The sequence below is a fragment of the Phocoena sinus genome, chromosome 7 (assembly GCF_008692025.1).
Source record: "Phocoena sinus isolate mPhoSin1 chromosome 7, mPhoSin1.pri, whole genome shotgun sequence".
Lineage (NCBI taxonomy): Eukaryota > Metazoa > Chordata > Mammalia > Artiodactyla > Phocoenidae > Phocoena > Phocoena sinus.
The window spans coordinates 54,531,703-54,554,239 of NC_045769.1; the positions used below are offsets into that span (position 1 = coordinate 54,531,703).

The window sequence follows — 22,537 nt, forward strand, 5'->3', positions numbered from 1 at the left end:
GGTCAGCATAAAGATCAATTTTGGGGTTTTTTTGGGGGGGCGGGAGGGCCTGACTGGCCAAAAGGCACTTTATGAGGCGTGGCTTGTCATGGAGGAGAGGACAGCATATGAAGAAGTACTGCTTTAGCCAATTTCTAAGATTTCAAGCTGGGAAACTTTATTGGAAAAATAGTGTTGCTGATCAATGTGAATTCTTCAAGGGGAGTAAAGAAGCTATCAACTTAGCCAGGGACAGGAAAAGAGTTTCAAAATAGTTCCTGCCTAGAAAGGAAGATTCAGGAAATATAAGACAGGTTCCTTACCCTCATAGACCTGATTATCTAGCTAGGGGAAAAAAACTAATACACTTAGAAACATTGCTCAACTGTGTGATGTGAAGAACAGTATTACTGTTATTACTTATATTAAAGTACCCTGCTGTAGGGTAATATAAATTTAGGAAAGCAGACAGCACATGGGCTAGAATTATCATGAGCAGAAAGCTAGCATTTGACGGATGCCTGTTCTTCTGCCAGGCTCTATCTTATATACTCTCCACATATATTATCTCTGTATTTGTACAGAGGTTCAAGAAAGAAGTAAAACTGTGAAAGGCTTGAGAGATGGTCAGCATTTGATGGCGAGAGAATTAAAGAATTATTAAGTGCTAGAGCTGAAACAAACAGAGCTTCTTGAGGATGTGGTCTATGGATAGGCTGCAGGGGGTCCATGAACTGCGTAAAATTATGCAAATTTTGTCTGTCTGCATACCTGAAACCAGGATCACTTAAGAGGATGGTTGAGATGACTGAAACTTCCATTCCCTCAGAGTGAAATGTTCCACAGCTTCCTTTGGTAACATGTTCCAGGATTTAATCATTTTTAGTATTTCATCTTACCTAAATCTTTATTTAAAAAAAAAAAAGAAAGAAAAAAGAAACCTTGTTCTTTGTCCCCCCTCACTTTAATTCTGTCTTCTAGGGCACATGGAAAACAAATGTTGTATTCACTACTCAGGAAACAGATCTGGTGAACAGGAGCTCCCAAGAATTCTTCACTCTGTTTAGTTTCTGACTTTTGGGGGCTGAGAATATGATTCAACTTTTATTAATATGTATTTCCTTCAGATAGAAGTGTATTTCAGCTCTTATCAGTGGCATACCTAACATTTCTGACACCAAGAGCAGATCATTTTTTAACATCCCCTCTATAGGACAAAGTCATTTTCAGAAATAATTATGAAATTACATGAATAGTAAGAAAAGCCAAGAAAGAAATTCAGAGACTTTATTAAAGTTTTAATATATTACTATACCCCTAATATTATAGTACAAAAAAGGAAAGGGTTGATCCTTTTTAATTACATTAATGTATTTGTAAATGAGAAAAAATGTAAATCTACATATTATTCTATCACAGTAATGAATAATAACATTACAGTAACAAATAAGTAAATTTTAATAAAATCAAAATTATATAAAAGATACAATTTATATACCTACTAAATTGTACCACTGATATTTTCTTCTTCACTCCTTAGTTTTAAAGCACAGAATAACGTAAAAAGAAGCATAAATTTCAATTTCAAAGCTATTAACCAAAGTCAGTAAAATCCATCATGTATAAGCTAAAATTTATATTTATCAAACAAGAATAATACACCTCACAGTTGGCACTGTTTCACTCTTAAAGTTTAAACACAAATAAAAATTCTAATCAGTCATCTAAAATGAGAGAATTGAAGTATTTCAAGTTCTGTTTTGTCTTTACAGTCTCTGTGCTATCATTCTTTATTTCAAATCAACTATTGAAATGCTAGGATATGAGGGGCACAGAGTTTGCAGACTGATTGCATCTGAAATGAACTTAAACGATTCTTAACCATTAGGAACTTACTTTCAAAATGAGTAGTTGTAGCAGAGTCATTGTGAATTGGGAGTTTGATGATATAGCAAGTTCTCTATATTAACTTCCATGTAGTTAATTAAAAGATAAGTAAAAAGATGTGCTAATTTCAAGTTTACATATATATTATTAAAATTCACTGTAATCACAACTATTGTTTAAAACTTAGACCAACAAATTTTTTTTCAGGGAGGAGTATTTTATTTCTAACCTTAGAATTGCCAACCTGTAATGATAATAAAAAGCAGTCCTATTTTTAGTCAGTTTTATTACTGTTTTTAAATTATCTACACATAGTGCAGCCCCTTGTTTCCTGTACTGAAGTGAACATCTCCTCCCTCCCCTTCAGTATACCACAGACGTTTGTTATTCCATCAATAGGAATTCCAGTGCTACTTTAAATACATGTTACATTTAGTATGGAGATACGTTATGCTGACTTAAACTTGTAGTCACCAAATAGTTTCCTTTTTATCTTTAATAATGCCCACTGAATGTTCTCTGAAATGTAGCTTTCATTATCTCTGACCTGTGAGCTTGAGGTGACCTAGTTTTTGCTCTGGAAAGAAATAACATTCTATATCATTTGAGAGACACCTATGGCGTCCTTTTATGTGATGATTTATTTGTTCGTGTCATGAATTTTGGGCTTTTTCTTATATCATTTGAGAGGAATGGGAAAGAAAAGACTCATTAAAGGGGTACTTAGGTTGTTATAGTTTTGTAATTTAAATTGTGTAAGCCAACAAAATGCCCTATATGCACTTTTAAACTAAAAATACCAACAATCTCTTTTTAAGATTTAATTTGTACATTTACACAGATGGTTATAAAAGGGGATATTCATTAACATCTGTAAATGTTGAGGAAATGATGGATGCCTATATTTGTAAAATGCCAGAATAGAGTTACTAAATGTGCAGATGTAGATTAAAAAATACAAAATTTGAATATCTGAAAGGCATTCTCTTCAGGCTAGTTTTCTAAAGATCTAGACATTGAATAATTGTCTTTTGCATAAGTTTCCATTTTTATAAATGCAGTAAATTCTTATTAATTTGGATGACATTAATTAGGGATTTGTGATAATTCAGGTATGGGCTGAATTGTACTTTTGTTTGGTCCAAATTCTTTCTTCAAAGATAATGCAAATGAGTGTTGCAAAGGAGGTTGAAGCATAGAGATTTAGAATACCAAGAGAACTAATTTTTTCAAGCTTACATAAGCATTTTAAGAGCAATGATTAAAATACAAGTGATAATATAATTTTAAATAATTCTTATATATTTTAACACATCGCCTAAGAATCTCTGGTAACTGACAGCATTTCTTCAAAAATGTTCAACTTTTTTTTACCATTTCATTATGCCCTGTACCCAAATTAGTCCACATTGTTGAGGTTTTTCTGAAATTATAATCATTTAGTAATATCTAATACCATTCTCTTTTTTTAAAGCAAATGATTTTCTGTGACTTGGTTAGCATTTTCCCAGTAAATCTTTTGAGTCAAGTGTTTTAACTTACATGGTATCTAGGTTTTATATTTCAGGCCAAAGAAGCATTGTTTTGAGGGATGACTTATCCAATTTAGTTATCTGCACTGATCAAATTGACTGAATGATCCATAAATCACTGATTTTGTGTTCTGACCTGGGGCTATCTTGATAGACAGGTGAGTGACCCACTGTATATAAGAATTGTTTTTCCAATAGCTGAGCAATTGGTCTGTTAGGAATCTGCTCATTCCACAGAGATGGATCAAGAAGCCAGACCCCCCAAATCATACCAACTGGTGACCCCTGCTTTAGTCCACTGTTTCTCATCATAGGCAGAAGTCAGTCAGGAATTTGCAAGAAGTAGGAGGTACTTATTTGATTATGGTCACTCTTGATACCAAAATCTTCACTCTCTTGGTCTCTTACCATCCTCAAAATACAGGTTTCTAACCAGTATGCACATCTCTAGTCCAGTTCTTGTTACTCACTCCATTGTTAGCTAGCCTTCAGCCACAATGGCTTTCTTTTCTTTTGAAAAAGCTGCCAAGCTACTTCTCCCCCCTCCCTTTCGGTCTAGTCTCTACTCCTCCTGCAGGTCTCATGTTTTATGTCTCTTCCTCACAGGAGCTTGTCCAGACTCCCTAGTGTAAACTAGCCCCACTCCCAAGAATAAATTTTATAACACCCAATAATTTTCCTCCATGAAATGTATCACAGTTTGTAAAGATAACTTACTTATGTAACTATTTAATATATGTTTCTAATACATACACACACACACACGCACACACATGCACAATTGTTGGCTCAAGGACTGAATATGCTTTGTGCATTACTATGCACAAAGTGCCTAGCACACTTATTTATTGATTGAATACATGGTCCTAAAGAGGATTTATTTTTAACTTTAATTTATGCAACCCAAGGATTGGTTGGGAATCACTGAATCCATTCTCTACAATGAAAACTATAACTTATATGACTTTACAGGTCACCTCCCCAGACCTTTTTCCACCTCCAGATCATCCTGTCTAAGGAAATGAAGACTATCTTTTACCAGAGGGGATAAGGGAGAGAGTCTATTCTGTTTTGGATCTTCCATGGTGAAGGCTGTTTGGACCCTGGACTTGGGACTTGCTTCGATGGTGCAGTGATTAAGAGCCTAATCTTTTAATCTTGGGTTGGAATCCAGGGTCTTCCATTTCTGGCAGTGTGGTATTAGACAGTTACTTAACTTTTCAGAGTCTCTGTAGACTTGGACTAATAATAATACCTGCCTCATATGCTTTTATGAGGATTAAATGTGATGCTGTCTGTAATGTACTTAGTGCAGTACCTGGTACACAGCAAACAATAAATGGTAACTATTTGTCACCATTTTTGTTATTGAATTCAGAGTAGTTTTTGTAACCTGACATTGTGTTTGCAGTCTTTCTGGTTGCTGTGTTCTCGCTATTTTTCTGCATTCCTCATAATTTTCCTTGGAGTAGTAGCTATACATAGGCCCCTCATTTCCGCAGACATGGCTACCACTATGCTTTCTCTGCAACATTATCAAATATTCTTCCAGGATACAAAGACCTCATATTATTTTCCAGTTATTTCATGAGGTTGTTTTGATATTACAAAAAAAAGTATTTTAGCATTTAATATGTTGTTATACTTCAGTAAGAAGTATACTTGTGTGTATGTATTTTTAATTATTTTTCCTTTGGAGTTTTCACTTCCCTTGACCTCTGTTTTATTACTCTGTATATCCAGCTTTTCTGATGGCCTCTTTTCTGTATCCTCTGCTGATTTCTCTTCCTCATCTTACCTGTTGAATATAGCTGTTTCTCAAGATTCTTTCCTCAAAATGGGTTTTCTCCTCTCTATTCTTAATTCGTCAAGAATCTTATCCATCCCCAGGCTTTCATGTATCATCTCATAATGCGGTTACAAAATAGATGTCTCCAGCCCCAGCCTCTTTTCTCAGCCATCACTTGTGTTTTCAATTGTTTGTTGAACCTCTCCACTGTGTATCTCATGAGCAGCCTAAATAGATAACCAATTCTCATTTTCCTCTGCAAAATTTCCTCACCCCACCACAACTGCATTTTGGTTAATCATTTTACCATTTTCCCTGTTATTTGGGCCTGAAACTTCTAGAGGGAACTCCAATTATTTTTTCTTCCTCTACCCTTATTTTAATTCTATTGTCAAGTAATAAAAACTCTTTTTCCATTCATTTATTCATCCATGTAATCAGTATTTATCAAATGTCAAGATGTTTCAGGCAGTGTACTAAGTACCTTACAGGTACAAGCCTTAACGAATATTATTGTCTAGTCGGGGGAAGACAAACATTAATCATGTTATTATAAAATTTAATAATTTTTAAATTGTGAGAAGTGCTATAAAGAAAAGAATCCAAAAAGTTAGGAGGTGGCCTAGTCTGGGGGATCATGGAAGGCTTCTTAAGGAAGTAATGTTTGAGCTGTGTTCTGAAGGATGAATAGGAATTAACTAGGAAAAGAGAAAAGAGATAGTATTATATTTTAGGCATGTGCAAAAGGCTAGCACTGTACTTATACTCCAGCCACACTTTCTTTCAGTTCCTCCAAGAAAAAACAAAGAGCCTGCTACCAAATGAAACTAGGGATAGGTGGGGAGTAGGACATATAGGTCTTGAATATGATGATTTTAGATTTTAAACCAAGAGCAGTGAAAAGATGTCAAGGATCTTAAGCAGAGGAATGATATGTTCAGGTTTGCATTTTTTAAATATCACTTTGGCCGCCACGTGGAGAACGGATTGTAACTGAGCAGGAGGGGCCTTTGGGTGATCGCCAAAGAGCCTGTTGCAGCAGTCCAGGTGAAAGATGATGGCAGTCTGGACCAAGATGGTTGTGGTTGAGATATAAAGAATTGTCTTGATTAGAGAAATATCTAGGAGGTAAAATTTGTAGGACTTAGTGATTGAATGTGAGGGTGGAGGTAGCATGTGACAATGAGAATGATCCCTAGATTTAGCTCTTACAATAGAGGTAGAGTGGTGCTATTAGCAGAAAGGGAATGCTAGAGGGAAGACTAGGTAATTTTGGCAGCAAGGCAGAGACAAATGATACAAGGAGTTTGGTTTTGAACTTATGTTTAAGGTTCTTTGAGATCTCCAAGTGGATATTATGAGTCTGGAGCTCAGGGGAGAGATCTGGACTAGAGAGGTGGAAACCAGGAAATTATCAGTATAGAGGTGGCTGGGAAAGTTGTGTGGGTGAAACTGAACAGAGAGTAGACAGGAAAGTTTGGAGTAAGAAGACAAGAAGGCTTAAAACTGCGCCTTGGAATATGTCAACAATTCAGTGACAGGGCAGGGGAAGATGAGGCTGCACGTGGCTCGGAAATGTAGGTGGGGGAACATCAACCTTGGGAAGAGCCTCTGGAAAAGTGCCTTCCGGAAGAAGCGAGAGATCAGCAGGGTCACGTATCCCTGATTGGTCAAGAAAGATGAGAAATAAAAGATGTTCTTGGTTTTAGGACTTAAGGCATTGGTGTCTTAGTGATGTCTGTTTCAGTGGATTGAGGTGGACCGTATCAGAGAAGAGAAATTGGAGATGTGCGTACAATTAATTGACCATATTAGTCTGTGAAAGGAAGTTGAAAGGGTGAAAAGCTAGGGTTGAGTGTAGCTTGAGGGATGGTTTCTTTTGGGTTGGGGAGATCAGGGCTTGTTTAAACATCAATGATAAGGATTTGATTTGGAAAGGGGGAGTTGAGTATAAATGTTAAAAAAGAGAAAGAGTAATAGACACTGGGAAAGGCAAAAAGGAACAGAATATCTAGATAGAGACTTGATTAATAGGAGGAATAGCTTCTTTTCTATGAAAGCTCTGGCTTTTGGTTTATAGAGCCCCCTGAAATTTGAAATCTGTGTGTTTAAGAACCCCATTACTCTTTGACTTGCTATGATAAGAACCTTCTAGTTACTCTACTGTCTTTTTTTTTTTTCCTTTTTGTAGGTCTTAGCTGGATCAGGGTGTGCTAGAACAAAAGCCCTCAATGGCTTCTCATTACCTACCTAATTAAGTATGGTATTGTTAACTGTCTTCCCACTATCTAGTATTTAAGGCCTAAATAATAAGGCACTTGCCTTTCTAATCTTTTCTTCCATTCCTACTCCACACACACCCGCATTTCACTCAAACTGGATTATTCACATTTCCCTAAACAAAAACTGGTTTTGCCAAATACTTCTTTCTTATAGTCCTCTCCTTACTGAGAGTGTATATCTCTTGTCTTTGAAATCCTTTCCATTATTGAAGGCCCATCTCAAGGCCCTTTCTTTTCTCAAATTTTCATACAATTTTATTAAGCCCAAGGCAGGGGTGTGTGCACATTTTGTTGCCTGATTCCCAGAAATATGTTTAGGAAAGCGTATAACTATAATATATCCATAATGACAAATCAGGGCACGGAAACTAATTAGGATATTTTTAAGTGTCTGCTTTAATTCAATTAAAGCACTTTAAAAATCATTTTTCTTTGTAAAAAAGAAGAAAAATAATCATTTGAATCATCTGATGTCTATTTTTGCATCAAGGGTGACAGCACAACTTTGAAAAACAACCTATATATCCATCAATAACATACGGTTGAAATAAATTATGGTTCATTCATATAATGGAATATACACACCCATTTTAAAATTAGAAAACTTTCTAATTACTCATTTTAAAAAATCTCTAAGATCTGTTTCTGAATAGAAAAAGCAAAATACAAAAACAACATACGTGGTATGTAGGCATTTGTCTAAAAATGGAAGAAGGGGGAAATACACACATACATATATATTTGCTTGATAGGTATGTAAATCATCTCTGGCAGGATACACAAAAAGTGACGAGAACTAGTTGCGAAGTCTGAGATGTAGACTTTTCAGTATGTACGCTATTTTGTTTTATACTTTTCAACTGTGTGATTATATTACCTGGATAAAAAATAAATACAATTTAAATTTAAAAGAAACAAAAGTAATAGCTAATTGGACAGAAATGAAATTCTGTAGAAATCATTGTTGATTCAAGTTCAAAAATTGCAGATATTCCAAATATTATAACTATTGGTTATACTAGAGTAGAAAATCGTCTTTTAAAGCCTTTCTGATCCTTCAGTGGGATTTTATTTTGAACTCTTTTCAGCTCTTGCCTGGATGACTGTAACAGCCTCCTTTCCCACTTTGCCTCATTGGCAACTGTCCCACTGTACACACACAGCTTGTTCTCCACACAGTAACCAGAGCCATCATTTTATAAACAAAAGTCAAACAAGGTTACTTCTCTGTTCAGAACACTGCTGGGATTTCCCATCTTCTCAGAATAAAAGTCAAAATCCTTAGAATAGCCATTTGCAGTTCCCTGGACCTTAAAGGCTCTTCTCCCAGGTATTTACCTGGTTAACTCCCTCACTTAATTCAGGTCTCAGTGCAAATGCCTCCTCAACAGAAACTTTCCTTAATACCTAACATGACACCCACCCCATCATTGTCTATCCTCCTTACTTTTCCTTATTTTTTTGTAGCATCACCTAACATATTCATAAATGTATCGCTTAACACTTAACTACCGTAAAATATATATAAATTTGTATTTTATTGTTTGTGTCCCCATACTAGAATGTATGACCTGCATCCCACAACACTTGGAATGATGCCTGGATCGTAATAGGTATTCAATAAATATTTGTTGAGTGGAAGAATGAATGGACTCCCAGCATTAAATTCCTATTTTTAGAAGATTTTACTTACTCTATCCTATATATATAATTCAAAAACTTTTTATTGAGTCTATACCATATAATAGGTGCTTCAGAAGACTCAAAGATGAGTAAGACAGAGTCCACATTGATGTTTTCATATATGAACAACCTTTGTTGTGACTCTAATTGGTGAGTAGAACTTTTAGAACAATACTACTTGGAATCAGAAGCTGAAAGGCCACTTAGCATTCACTGATAATATTGAAATATTTATGGGTGAATCAAAATTATGGGCATTTTCATATTAGTTTCTCCTCCAGACCAATTTTTTGTATGTGAGGAAGGTTGACCAGACTAATCTGCAATGGAAACTTCTAGTTTAATCTGGTACTTTAAAGTAAAGATAGCCTTAACATGACTCAGGTTAGCTAAGTGACTACTGAAGAGGTACAGTTTTATTATTTTCTCTTACTTATATTTGTATGTTTTGAAAGGGTATGGTATTAATCTTCACATTTACATATTTCACTTAATTTTGAATTATAAAATATCTGCTGGGTTTTAAAAAATTCGTTTTAGTGCTTTGAGGTAGGAGTTTTACAAAAATCTATTTTGTAAAAGAGATTTTCAAATGAGTAATGCTAAATAAATAATATATTAAACATAATAAAACATTACTAAAGCCATTCTTCAACTCTTTCAAAGTTACTTTGCCACTCTTGTCTACAGTAAGGATATTATATATCAAATATAAGGAGACACAATGCAAATTCTAATTTTAGATTTATTTTGTATCATTTATGTAAATTTCTTTAATATGGAAATGGAAGTAAATGTAATACCTTCTAGACTGATTAAAAATTAATGTGTAGAAGCCTGGGAGCCTAATTTAAAAGACCATCAGAAGACTTGAATTAGTTAGCTGTAGAGTCACAGCGTTAATGCAGAGACTTGAATTATATTGCATTACTTATCACTGAGTAACAAAAAATCGCTCCTAGTGAGTACACTATGCCAATCCACTTCCCCACTGAAAGATAGCAGCACTCTCAAACACTTTAGGAACTTGGTATGTAACTGGGAAATCACTGTAAACTCTTCTTTATATTTCAAGGTAGTGGAGAATTATTAACTAAAATGTCCCAGTTTAATCTGAAATTAATTTGAGAGAGGTGGATAATTTTGAATACTTTTGGGAAAATCATAAAATAAGTGACTCAAGAATATTAAGTAATTATTAACAAAGCCTTAATGTTTTATAATGTATTATAAAAATAAAAGATGAGGGCTTCCCTGGTGGCGCAGTGGTTGAGAGTCCGCCTGCCGATGCAGGGGACACGGGTTCGTGCCCCTTTCCGGGAGGATCCCACATGCCATGGAGCGGCTGGGCCCGTGAGCCATGGCCGCTGAGCCTGCACGTCCGGAGCCTGTGCTCCGCAACGGGAGAGGCCACAACAGTGAGAGGCCCGCGTACCGCAAAAAAAAAATAAATAAATAAAAGATGATATCCATGTGTTTCATAAAAGTTCTTAAGATTTAGAAGTTCTAACACATTAGGTCCCATATGCATAATTCTTTGAGAAAATTAGATATTTTCATAACTTATAAATGTTCCCATTATTACATATTCAAGATTATGTTAGTGTACAGAACACTAATGTTCCCATTTGAGGGTAATAACTTAGAGAATATGGTTTATCAGTACATTCTGGGTGAAGTTTCATGATTTGCTTCCCTTACAGTTTGGAAGAGAGGGCATATTTTGCCAGGGTTCATTTAATTCATCTTGCCTCAGTTAAACTCTAGTGCACCTACTAGGAGTTTGCACACACCTTATCATTAAATTGACTCAGATATTGACCCCCCAGCCCAGAAGACAAAGTAAATATACCTTTCAAAAGCTGTAACGTGGGCTTCTCTGGTGGCGCAGTGGTTGAGAGTCCGCCTGTCGATGCAGGGGACACGGGTTCGTGCCCCGGTCCGGGAGGATCCCACATGCCGCAGAGCGGCTGCGCCCGTGAGCGATGGCCGCTGAGCCGGCGCGTCTGGAGCCTGTGCTCCGCAACGGGAGAGGCCACGACAGTAAGAGGCCCGCGTACCGCAAAAAAAAAAAAAACCGTAATGTAAATGCAACAGAGAAGTAAGCAGTCTTATTTTCTTAGGGTAAGCATCTCAAGATACTTTTTTGCTGAATTCTTAACTAAATTGTGATGATGTTAAAGAAATTATGACATTAAATAAGACTCGTTTTATTATCCATTATCTACATTGAAAAAAATTCACATAAACCTACTTCCATTAGGTTGATGGGGGAAAAATCTTTTTCAAAATACAGTCTCTATAATTTACAGTATTCATGAATAGAATTAAAAAATTAATTTTCTGGGATGAACTTTACCTTGACACATATATATGACACACATATATGATTATTTTTAAAAGGAGATAATTTTTAATTATGGCCTAATTTGAAAAAAAAAAAGGAGGTAACAGGAGGAGAGAATTCAACATATGAAAGGATTTGGGGTTCAGATCACAGTTGATATAGTCAAGCTCAAATAACTGTCTCTTTTATTTCCCATTCTACTCAGCCGTAAACTGGGAATATAGGGTTTTTCCAGAGGCAGAACCTTAGATTGCTGGGAATAATCTAAAATTTAATAATCCACACTCAAATAATTGAAATATAAAACTCACCGAGAAAATGAGGCAAAATTTTATTCACTTGGAACTTTACAAGAAACAATTTTATTTAAAATATTAAAACTTTTTTTAACATCTTTATTGGAGTATAATTGCTTTACAATGGTGTGTTAGTTTCTCCTTTATAACAAGGTGAATCAATTATACATATACATATATCCCCATATCTCTTCCCTCTTGTGTCTCCCTCCCTCCCACCCTCCCTATCCTACCCCTCTAGGTGGTCACAAAGCTAAAGCATTTTTTTTTAAAGCCAATTTTTGCTCTCTTCCAGGTGATTTTTAGACTCAAACTGCCATATTTTTTTAATTCATCATGTAAATTCTGTTATAGCTGTTAGGTCCATTTATAGCTTCGCCATGTTTCAACGTGTAAAGTAATTCCAATCAATCATGCACCAGAAGCATGGGCATCAAGACTCTTAGCTGACTAATAAGCTGCATTTGAAAACCTACCCTGAGGCCCATCAAAAATAGTAGCATTTTAAGAAATGACTTAATTTGCCTACATGGAAAATTTTTGATATCATGAACACATATTATGTGTTAACGCTCATGTATTCACATAGGGGCATTTTAAAGCAGCAACAACCCAAGCACTCTACTTCTGTTTCATGATATTTGATAGAATCTGAATTGGGCCCAAAGAGAATCAGAGTCTAGAGTATACTTATTTTCTTCCTGGAGTCACCACTTTTCTCTTTAGTAATATAGAAAGATTTGGAGTTGATGGGTTTTATACATACATATTCCAAAGCCAGTAAATATGAAATGCCATGGCCAGAACTGTGGCCTAGAAGGAATCCAGAAGACACCATTCACATTAGACCATATATGAGTGGTGCTCCCCACGCACACAGTTGTACAGTGTGGCAACCCTGGACAGGCCATAGCAACCTGGAGTGTTTCACTTAGCTGTAAATTATAAATTAGCAAAGACATTGTGTCTTTTTGAACTGAAAATCTCCTAACGGTTATAATTTTGTCTGGACTTTGTTTTCAACAGATCCCAGTAGATGAGGATTGAACGAAGGGATATCAAAGCCAGTAGTATGTCATTACTGATATTGCAGGTCTTAACATTGCAAATATCAGCAGAAAGACTTATCTTTGGATTAAGTAAGCCTTTCTCTTGGGTGCATCTTATGTTTATGTTGTAGCTTTGTCTCTGAGAGTGTGTGATCTTATCACTGCGACAAACATATGCCAAAAGCATTTTAAGAGTTGAATGTAGCCTTATGTTAAAGCAAAGATTCAAGTAATTATTTAGCTATTACTCAGTCATCTCTAGTTTGTTTCTACTATGTTTGACTATGGTATTTTAAGTGCCATGCTTTTATCTCAAATGATTATATCTTCCATATAAATAATTTAGTTGTCCTTTGACTGTAGGACTATAGTTTGGAGCAGAGGATAAAATCTGTGATGTAAAAGCAACATCTTTCTTATAACCATCTATAGAAAAGATGCCTACAAGTAGAACATTTGTAGAACACTATGATATGTTTTCTGTTTTACACGGGACAATAATGTTTGAGATAGCATGATGCAGCAGGCTTTCCCTATTGTTCCTTTTATATGTCTGTGTTCTAGTGATACTGAAAAGCACATGTGCCCAGGAAACACTGCATAATTCATAGGATTTCACTGCCTTGGCACATGCTGGTCCCTCTACCTGAAATGCCTCCCCCTGCACACTGACCCTTCAGCACCCTGCCCCCGAAGCAGGGCTCAGCTCTGATGTTCCTTTCCCATGAAGCTTCCAGGATCCCCCTCCAATCTGCAGAAATTTACCTCTCCCCTGACTCCCATACTTCTTTGTACCAGTTTACCTTCCATTTTACAGTTTTACTCTCTGCTATGGGTTATAGTTATTTGCATGTCCGTCTTTTCTTCCAACTACCATTCTTCTGAATAGGGGTCTTTGTTTTTAATCTTTCACAATGTCTAGCACATGGCAGGTGCTAAATAATTCTTTGTGAAATAAATAATCAGGTTTCCCCCTTGTTGGTTTAGCCTGTTTTATGGTAGCTCATTTGACATCTGTTTTATTTGGCATTTTAGTATATAGAGTATATACTTTTTATCTGAAAAGTAACTGACCTCTGCTCTTTCCTATCTAACACTGCTTAACACATTGAAATCTAACGTCTCAAAAAACCAGATGCCAATAGTTTTAATGATACACTCTCTGTAATTAAGGGAACAGTTCCAATTACTTTTTAAGATGCAAAAAGATTGGGTCCATTGGTAAATAAATACTGAGAACTTTCTCCAGTGACATTACTCTATCCCAACCACTTGCCAGTTTGGGTTTGGACTGTTCTTTCTATACAAAGTAAACACAGTTTAACATCTTGTTTCAAGATCCTATCCACCTCTCTGAAGTCCAAAATAGAAATAAGGTAAAAAACAGAAATGGGAGCTCAGTGAATTATAGAATTGCTCATTATTGCATTTTTATTTGTAAAGCAATACATTATCTTTTTTATTTGGACCAGTAGGGTCCTGAAAGATGGAGAGGATTTTGGAAAGTGAGGGGCTTTAGTAACAAAGATGGAGATGAATGGAAGAGAAAATTCCAAAATGTCATTTCCTGTCAAAGCTATTCCTCTACCAGTGGGTGGTCAGGTAGCTACTGGAGTGACCTATGAAAGGAAAACTTAGATACCAATGAATTCCCGTGTGGAGGTCAGTATGGTGGTTTGGGCAGCTCTCTAATTCTGGCACTTCTTGGCAAGGTGTTTCTTTGATCACTGCCAGTTTGGGGTGTATAGCAGCACTTTGGGGAGGAAATCAGAAAGCAGACCATTCGTGCTAGACAAATAGTTGTCTGCTGACTAGTCACGGAGGTGTAAAATATTATGTCTGTGTAGTTAACCAAGTCTCTCAGAAGTGATACGAGAACCATCGTCGATTGGACTTGATCGTGTTGCCTCGTTCCCTGGTTTTCTGGCTCTTGTCCTTGTTTCTTTCATTCCTCAATTAAGGAGATTCCCAGATAAGGAAGGCAGGTTAATCATGTTACTATTTTAACAGTGTCTCTGTTTCACTTGAAGATCTGCCCAGGATTTAGAAGCTGTTGACACCTCAGATACAGTACTGAGCATAGCATAGTGCCACTACCAAGAATACCACAGGGTAACTGGAGAGATGCCAAGTGTGAATGAGTGGTGTCTGCCACTGTCTTAATTCCAGATCTTTCCCAAACAGTAGTCAGTAGAGGTTAAGAAGCCTTGTTTTGCTTTTCTCCATGCCTCAGAACTCAAAAGGAAAGTGAATCATGGCTCTGGAGAGCTCTTTCCAGCTTGGCATCCAGTGAGTGTCACTCAGCTGGCTCTTTATCCCAAGTGCTAATTGATACTGTTAACTTTCTGCAGTGATGCCAGGAAATAGTAATGAGGAAGTGACACTCTGCTCATCTTGTGCCAGGAGGTTTTATTTAGAGAACTATACGTTTATTTAGCCAAAGCGCACTAAAGTAACATCTCACTGTTTAGTATACTTGGAAAGATGAATTATTAGGTCAACTGATATCTTGTAGAAATTGTTACATACCTAAGAAGTGGGCCTTTCTTAGCTTCTCAACAGAAGGATCAAGCCTAATGTACTCTACCGGTATATTTCCTATGAATTAAGAAGGTATTCCCTACTCATAGGAGCTTCTGTTAAAATATAATCCTTCACTGAGTCATGAAAAGCAGTGTGCTTTCTTTGTGTGTAATTTTTGTGTAATGGTTTACTTCTAATAAAATTATATTGTTTACTTAGGGTGAGTATGTATACGTCTAACGTGCGGGTATATAGTTAAATAGTATACACGTAAGCATTTCAGATCCCCATAACGGCTTCTCCACCTACGTGCGTGGCCTTGGATGAGTTGTTTAGCTTCTCGTGCCCAGTTTTCTATCTGTACCTGCCTCACAGGGCACTGTGAAGCTTACATGAGAGAAACATGTATTGCATTTCGAGCTGTTCTTGTCAGAGGCTCAGTAATATCAGCCATTATTATTATTTCTTCATGTTATCAATTTTTAAATTTTTATTTGTATATTTTCTTAATTTATATCTACCCAACTATATTTGCTGGATTTAACCATTCTCAGAGGGTGATAAGACTCAAAATAATGTTACACTTTTCTCCTCTCTTGGGATTGGGTTTGTGTTTCCACTTGACAGAGAACAGCATGAGAAGTCCTTGAGCAAACGAACCAAGAGCCATGATAAGTCAACGGTGGTCTAAAACAATATCACGAAAAGATATTCAGGAAGTTAGGGACTGTGTACAGTCAATAAAAGTCTGTTGACCCTGGGTGATTGGGGTTATGTGCTAGGAAAATCACGTGTCTTCAATTGAAATGTAGAATTAAAACCTGGCTCCTTTTGTCCATTGCCACTCCTACCTACCTACCTACATGCACACATGCACACACACACATACATACCACCTGTATTCTACTTGTTGAGGAAAATGGATGAAAATATCAGTATAATCATCTACAAACAAATACAAGTGTATATACGGAAAACTGATGTAAGAAGAAAAGTTATTATTATTTTAGAAATCCTCTAACAGAAACTCATTTTATATGACAGGTTTATCATCCTCTTTACCTTTATAACTACACTAATATACCATATAATATATGTTTTAGTTTGTTTATATTTTCAGGGTCTATTAAAAATGAAATTGAAGCAAGTATACTTAGATTCTTTTGTTAACATGTTCATTATACTAGTTGCCAAAAAGATAAAATCCTTATTCTTTAGGCAGAGGGGAATTTTCCAAATGTCAGCTTATTGACTAAATGTTTTCTTGTTTTGCTGTAATTTGTTTTTGTCTTTTGAAAATTTTTAATATTCACTTGCCTTGATCGCTTTTCTTTCTTTTGATCTAGTGATGAAGTCACAGTTTCACCTATGCTTTTTGTATAAGTGAATGTAATACTGCTTTGACTTCAGAATCACATCAGAGATCAGAAACAAGCATTGTCCCTACCTCCTTTGTGCCTAATATCGTGTATTCTTAGAACTGGAATCATCAAAATGACACATGAAGCGCGTGTAGATGACTCCAAAATGTAGTGCCATTTCCACTCACTAGCAGGTTGCTTTGTCACATCACTTGCTCTCAGAGCAGAGCCAAGAGGAACGTAGGTGCAGGGAAGACAGATTTGTAGCTGAAGGGAAACTAAACGGAGTGGCTGTGGAAGGACACGCCCGGGTAGGACACTCAAAGCGGCTTGCTGTCAGCCAAACGTTTGACAAGTAACCCCAGTGGGCAGTGGTGGGAGGGCACTAATGACAAAGTTCACCTTCGCCCCAATTTTGTCCTGACCCTGTTGTCCACTCGTATAATGTCTGGTTTTGAAAGACACAGATCCTCTGTGTTGTATAGAAGGTTTCAATATGCAAAAAACTCTTAGATACCGGTCTACTATTCATTAAATGCCGAAAACATAGTTGAGTGCTGAGCTGTAAATGTCTGTGGTGCCTATGATTGAATGTATTTTTCTCCTGCATGATCATCCATTGTGCTGTTTGTAAGTAGCAAAAAAATGAGCCTGATTTGTTCTCCTTTGTAGAGCCAGGCCGAGGCCCACTACAAAGGAAGTAAACATGCCAAGAAGGTCAAAGCACTAGAGGCAACGAAAAATAAACCCAAAATGGTTTCTTCCAAGGACAGCGCAAAGGCTAATCCCAGCTGCTCCATCACTCCAATCACAGGCAACAACTCTGACAAATCAGGTCAATGACACTTTTCGTTCTTTACATTCTTTGTGTTCCTCCTGGTCCTCTGGCCTCACCCCGTCCTCCTCCCCTCCGCTGTTGCATGTTACTCTCCATGATTTGTTTTTATAATATTAATACGTTCCCTTCACAGGAAGGGTTATGTGTTTGCACGGAATCTAAGCATTTGATAGGTTACCATTCCATGTTGTTAAATATATACATTTAAGTGTATATGTGTGTGTGTAAATATATATATAAGTATATATGCACGAAAATAAGTGGAGGCTTCTTGGTCACATCGTGTTTAGACAAAAATCAAGAAATGGATCTAAAATACTGAGTTTATTATTCATTTTACATTTGGTTTTTGCTATGGACTTTTTCAGTGAAGGAATCCTTAAATTTGTTTATTAACAGACACTTTCATATTTTCTTACCCCAGTAACAGGGAGTAGAAGGGCAAAAAGGTAAAGTTTTCTGAGAGAGTGGCATTATTAAGTGAATCTGGAAATGTGTTCAATAGTAAGAGATTTTGATTCTTCAAGATATTCATAGAGTTCTCCTCAGAGTTACAAATGAACTCAAAAGATTTTAAAGGAACTTTTCACGGTTATGAACTGACTAACAGAAGAACTTTATAAATTGGAAATGGGCTACTAGTGGAAGTGCCTCTTAAGCAGAGTATTTCATAGTTCCAGTGAATCAGCAGGTTTTCTGAGTAGGTTCAAACTGAATGATTCAGGGAGAAGAGAAAAAATTTATTTTTCCAGCAGGTATGCCATGAAATTGGGTGTTTAATAGGCTTTCACACATTCACATCCGCCCATCAGGACCCAAGATGGGTAAGTCACCTTGTTGCAGTGACTAACTGAGGAACAGTGCCTAGTAAGGGAAACTAAGAGAATAGATCCCTTTTTCTTATGTTTGATTCTCTCCTTAGGGACCTTTCTGTTGTTGGAAACACAAAGACACACACTTCTTGTCTTATTCTCTTCTGCTTTCCAAGTCATTGTAGACTTAAGACACTTAAGAACGCTTTCCTGTGGTTGCCCAGGGCCTTCGGAGAAGCACAAATCCATTTGTAAGAGGAAGATTCAGAAAAGCCTGGTTAGACAAAGAGAGACTATGTAAGAAGTGACTACTATTCATGAGGTCCCACAGATGCTGGTTCCCAAGGCTCTGCAGCCTAGAATGAGTGAGCTGACCCAAATTTGGTGATAAAGGCTTTTGTTCTTTGTGCGATAGAATCACTAAATCATGTTATCTGATGAACAGATAATAAATACTGAATTATTACATTGCACTTTTCCCCTTCTAAAGAACAAAGCCTTTTTACGTATATTAGCAAATTAATCTTTAACCCAGATCTATCAGATATTAGGGTCAAATGTTATCTCCAGTTTATAAAGTAGCAAACCAAGGCGAGATCCACATTGCAGCTGTTATTTGCTCAAGGTTACCCAGCGTTTGGAAGAACAGGAGCCATCACCTCCTGACTTCCTGCCTAGTTTCATTTTCTGAAGGATATTGTTGTCTCTATGAAATAATACTCTGTCAGGTTTTATTACCTGAATTATGCTGTTTACCGACAGAAGTACTTATAAGCAAAATGATAAAACAGTGGAGGTTAGTGTCACTCCATTCTTTCAGCTTATTTTGTGTCTCGAGCTAATAGCACAGTGGGAAGGTACTGTAAGCATTCCTGCATTGCTATTGCGTGTGCTCAATGCTCCCATTAAGTTATATTATAATATATATGACTATTATTTGCAGATTGGGTTTGCTCTAGGCATAGTAGATGAAATTAAAATTAATGAGGGAAAAAAGTGTTAAAAATGGAAATAGAAAAGGCTCAATGAGAGAAGAATCAATGAACGAACAGAAGATAATTAAAGGGAGAAGGGAAGGTGTAGAAGAAGAGGAAAGGAAGAGAAAAAAGTCAATAATTAGCGAGTAGACCCAAGAAAAGAGCAGTATGGAAATAGAAAATCCAAATAAAGGGGCTGGGTCGGAATCACAACATACCTTAAACCTACAAGACGTCCAATGAGCATGTTAAAATAAAGTTCAATGACTCAAGACTTTTATTCTGACTCTCAAATGCTAGTGAATGCTCAAGTGAAAGAGACTTTACAAACAATTGTGTTTGGCTAGCGGGCAATAGAAACACACCAGGGTCAAGTACAGCAGTGGTATAAACAAGGAAAGAGAACTGAGATCTAGAAGAACCCTAGGAGATGAGAGTGGGGAGAGAGGAAAACAAATCTCAACCGCAGAGTCTCTTTCCCAGTAGCTATGTGATGGTCTTTAATCCAGCGTCCTCTGCTTCCTCTGACACTTCCCTATCCACCCCGCAAAGTACCTATGGTCTAACAGTATTGACCTCAGTCACCATGTCCCTGTCCATACTTGGACTAGAAGTAATGCAAACTACCTGTAGTTGGGGTTACCTCATTTTTCCATGTTTCCTTACTCAAATCTGTATAAATTATTTGGCAATACATTGGTTAGGTCATTCAAATTACTTTTTTGTTTCTCCATATTTTAAATATTAATACTAATGAAATATTTAGTTCGTCCTGTTATATCTATAAAAGCAATACCAAAGCTGTTGAAAGATCACACTATTTAAAAACAAAGTGGGTCGTATTTGATAAATAGATACATGGTTTTTTGTCACTTTCAACTGAACGTCAGCTTTTAAGCAAGAATTCACATGTGTTTTTTCTTTCTTCTTTTTTTTTTTCACACGTGTTTTGTAGAATTTTCAAGTTAGAAAATTAGAAGTTTTGCCCAGATGGAAAATCTTTTCTAAACAATGTAATACATAACCAGTTGTTAACCACCTATTTCTAAATCCTTAAAAAGCTCCCACAGCTTTGTCAGAGTCATAAAAGTTTTTGGTAACTTGTTTTGATTTCCTTTAAAACCCCATTTTAGAAGTTAGGAGACACAAAGACCAGTCCTTCATAAACAGTCTAGGTGGGATGTAGAGGGAAGCAGGAGGGAAGAGGAAGAACTGTGGTACTTAATTAACTGAAGTGTTTTATTTCAGACAACACTGCCTCTAAGGATGTCAGCCCAAAATTAGAGTAATAGTCACAGTGAAAAGTCATGGTTGATTGACAGTTATTAAGAGACTGAAATTCCCTAGCGCTGGTCTTTTTCTTCTGAATGAAGTGTTCTATCAAGTGGGCTTAAGCAATATCTATGTGATTTTGAGATAGTTGAGTGAAAAGTAAATGTTAGTAACTTGATGTCTCAGCTACCAGATTTCAAAATCCAGGCATTCACAACATCCATAGGATTGACTAATTCAATTTCCATTCTCATTCTTTAGCATCAGTAACTTAGCAAGAGTATTGTTCAATGAGGGCAAATCCTGAGGAACAGGAAATAGCCAGATGTTAAGGGAGGGGGCTTCTGGGAGTGCAGCATCCTGGGATGCACTGAACATCAGTCAAGGAAGAGTGTGATTTCAGAGTATCTGACAAGGAACGTGCGAGCCACAGATGACCTCGCTTTGCTCCTTGAGAGCACAGATTATTTATTCTAAGAAGTGGCCTAACAATCTTCCAAGAGCTATTGATAGAAAAGCCTTTTTACCTCCTATTTTAGCAACTGGGACAACCACTTTTTTATGATGCATTTGGAGACATTATTTAGATCATGTTGTAACTGGATCTGTGCAATACAAAGAAATTTGCTATAATGGAGCTATCAGATATAAAAAGTTAAGGGTATAATGGAAAGCTTTCCTTTTTTTTCCTCTCAAGTCAGTAAACAAAATGAGTTTAAACTACAGTAACAGGAATTTCATTTATTATAAGACGCTCTGACCACATGATTGAAAAAAAATTAAATATGTTTTATTTCAGGCAGGATAGCTGTCCTATTCACTTTTTAGAAGTTGGAGTAGAATTAAACGTAAAATCCAAAGAAATAGCTTTCTGGTCTCCTAGGATCTATCCCAGCTTTTAATGATGCATCAGTGGGAGTTCAAAACTTGGTAGAAAGGAGGAAAAAGGTGCTTTGGGAGAAATGGGATCAAGACACAGCAAGCATTAGGCAGCTTCAGGAAGATGGCTAGAACATATTGGCCAGACCCTGTGCCCAAATTTCTCCCTAGAGTTCAAGTGTCATAATGCCATATGACACAACACTTCCCTGTGATAATATGCCCCATACATCAAGTTGAATGCTCTTTGTGACAGCACTTAACCACTCATAAGAAGCTCAAAACAAAACAAACAAACAAACAAAAAACAGAGCCTTTGGAAGACCTTATTTCTTGAAAATAATAAAATATTTTGATAATCAACCTAACGGTAAAAAATATTGTGATAGTCGACCTAATCATCCATATGTCTAGTCTTTAGCCCAAGATTTTTTAAAATTAATTGGATATCAAGATGGGGAAAATACATTTGTAGCTCAAAGTATATAAAGCCATTTAGAGCTAAACAGCTTTTAGTCAGTTGCTGTCTAAAAAGACGAAAGCAGATGGAATGATTGCAAATGCTATAGATATATTTATAAATGCAATTAAGAGCAAAGGTGATGGGACCAGCATGTTCTGCTTAAAATATAACAAGAGGAACACCTTGAATTTGTTCAGTTGATAAAATCCAGTCACATAAATGTTTTCGTATGACCCCCTCAACAACCCTGTGGCTGGTAAGGCTGATATTAGCATCCCTCTTTCACATATGCACACAACAAACTCTGTATCCATTTATTCATTTAACAAATATGTATTATCTATACTAAGTAGTATAGTACATCTGTAACATTGGCCATTTCAAGCATGCAACAATGAACAGAAAGACATGTTCTTGCCCTCAAGAGATTCCAAAAGAAAAATAATATAGAATTGCCACCTTCAAGCTGCTCCCAAAAATGTGGTAACAGTGAAGAACCTGGGTCTTAGAAAGATTAAATGGCTTGTGTGAGGCTTTAAATGGCTTGCACACTCATATCCCAGTAGAG

At 36.5% G+C, this 22,537-nt stretch overlaps 1 protein-coding gene across 2 annotated transcripts in view; it reads left to right on the forward strand.

Annotated features, from left to right (window-relative positions):
- The window catches only part of ZNF385B (zinc finger protein 385B), a 320,608-nt gene that overhangs the window by 271,765 nt on the left and 26,306 nt on the right, over positions 1 to 22,537 (forward strand). For both annotated transcript variants that reach the window (XM_032637583.1, XM_032637584.1), the window contains one exon: positions 17,401 to 17,563. In XM_032637583.1, the coding sequence (XP_032493474.1) occupies positions 17,401 to 17,563 (163 nt within the window). The remainder of the gene's footprint in view (positions 1 to 17,400; positions 17,564 to 22,537) is intronic.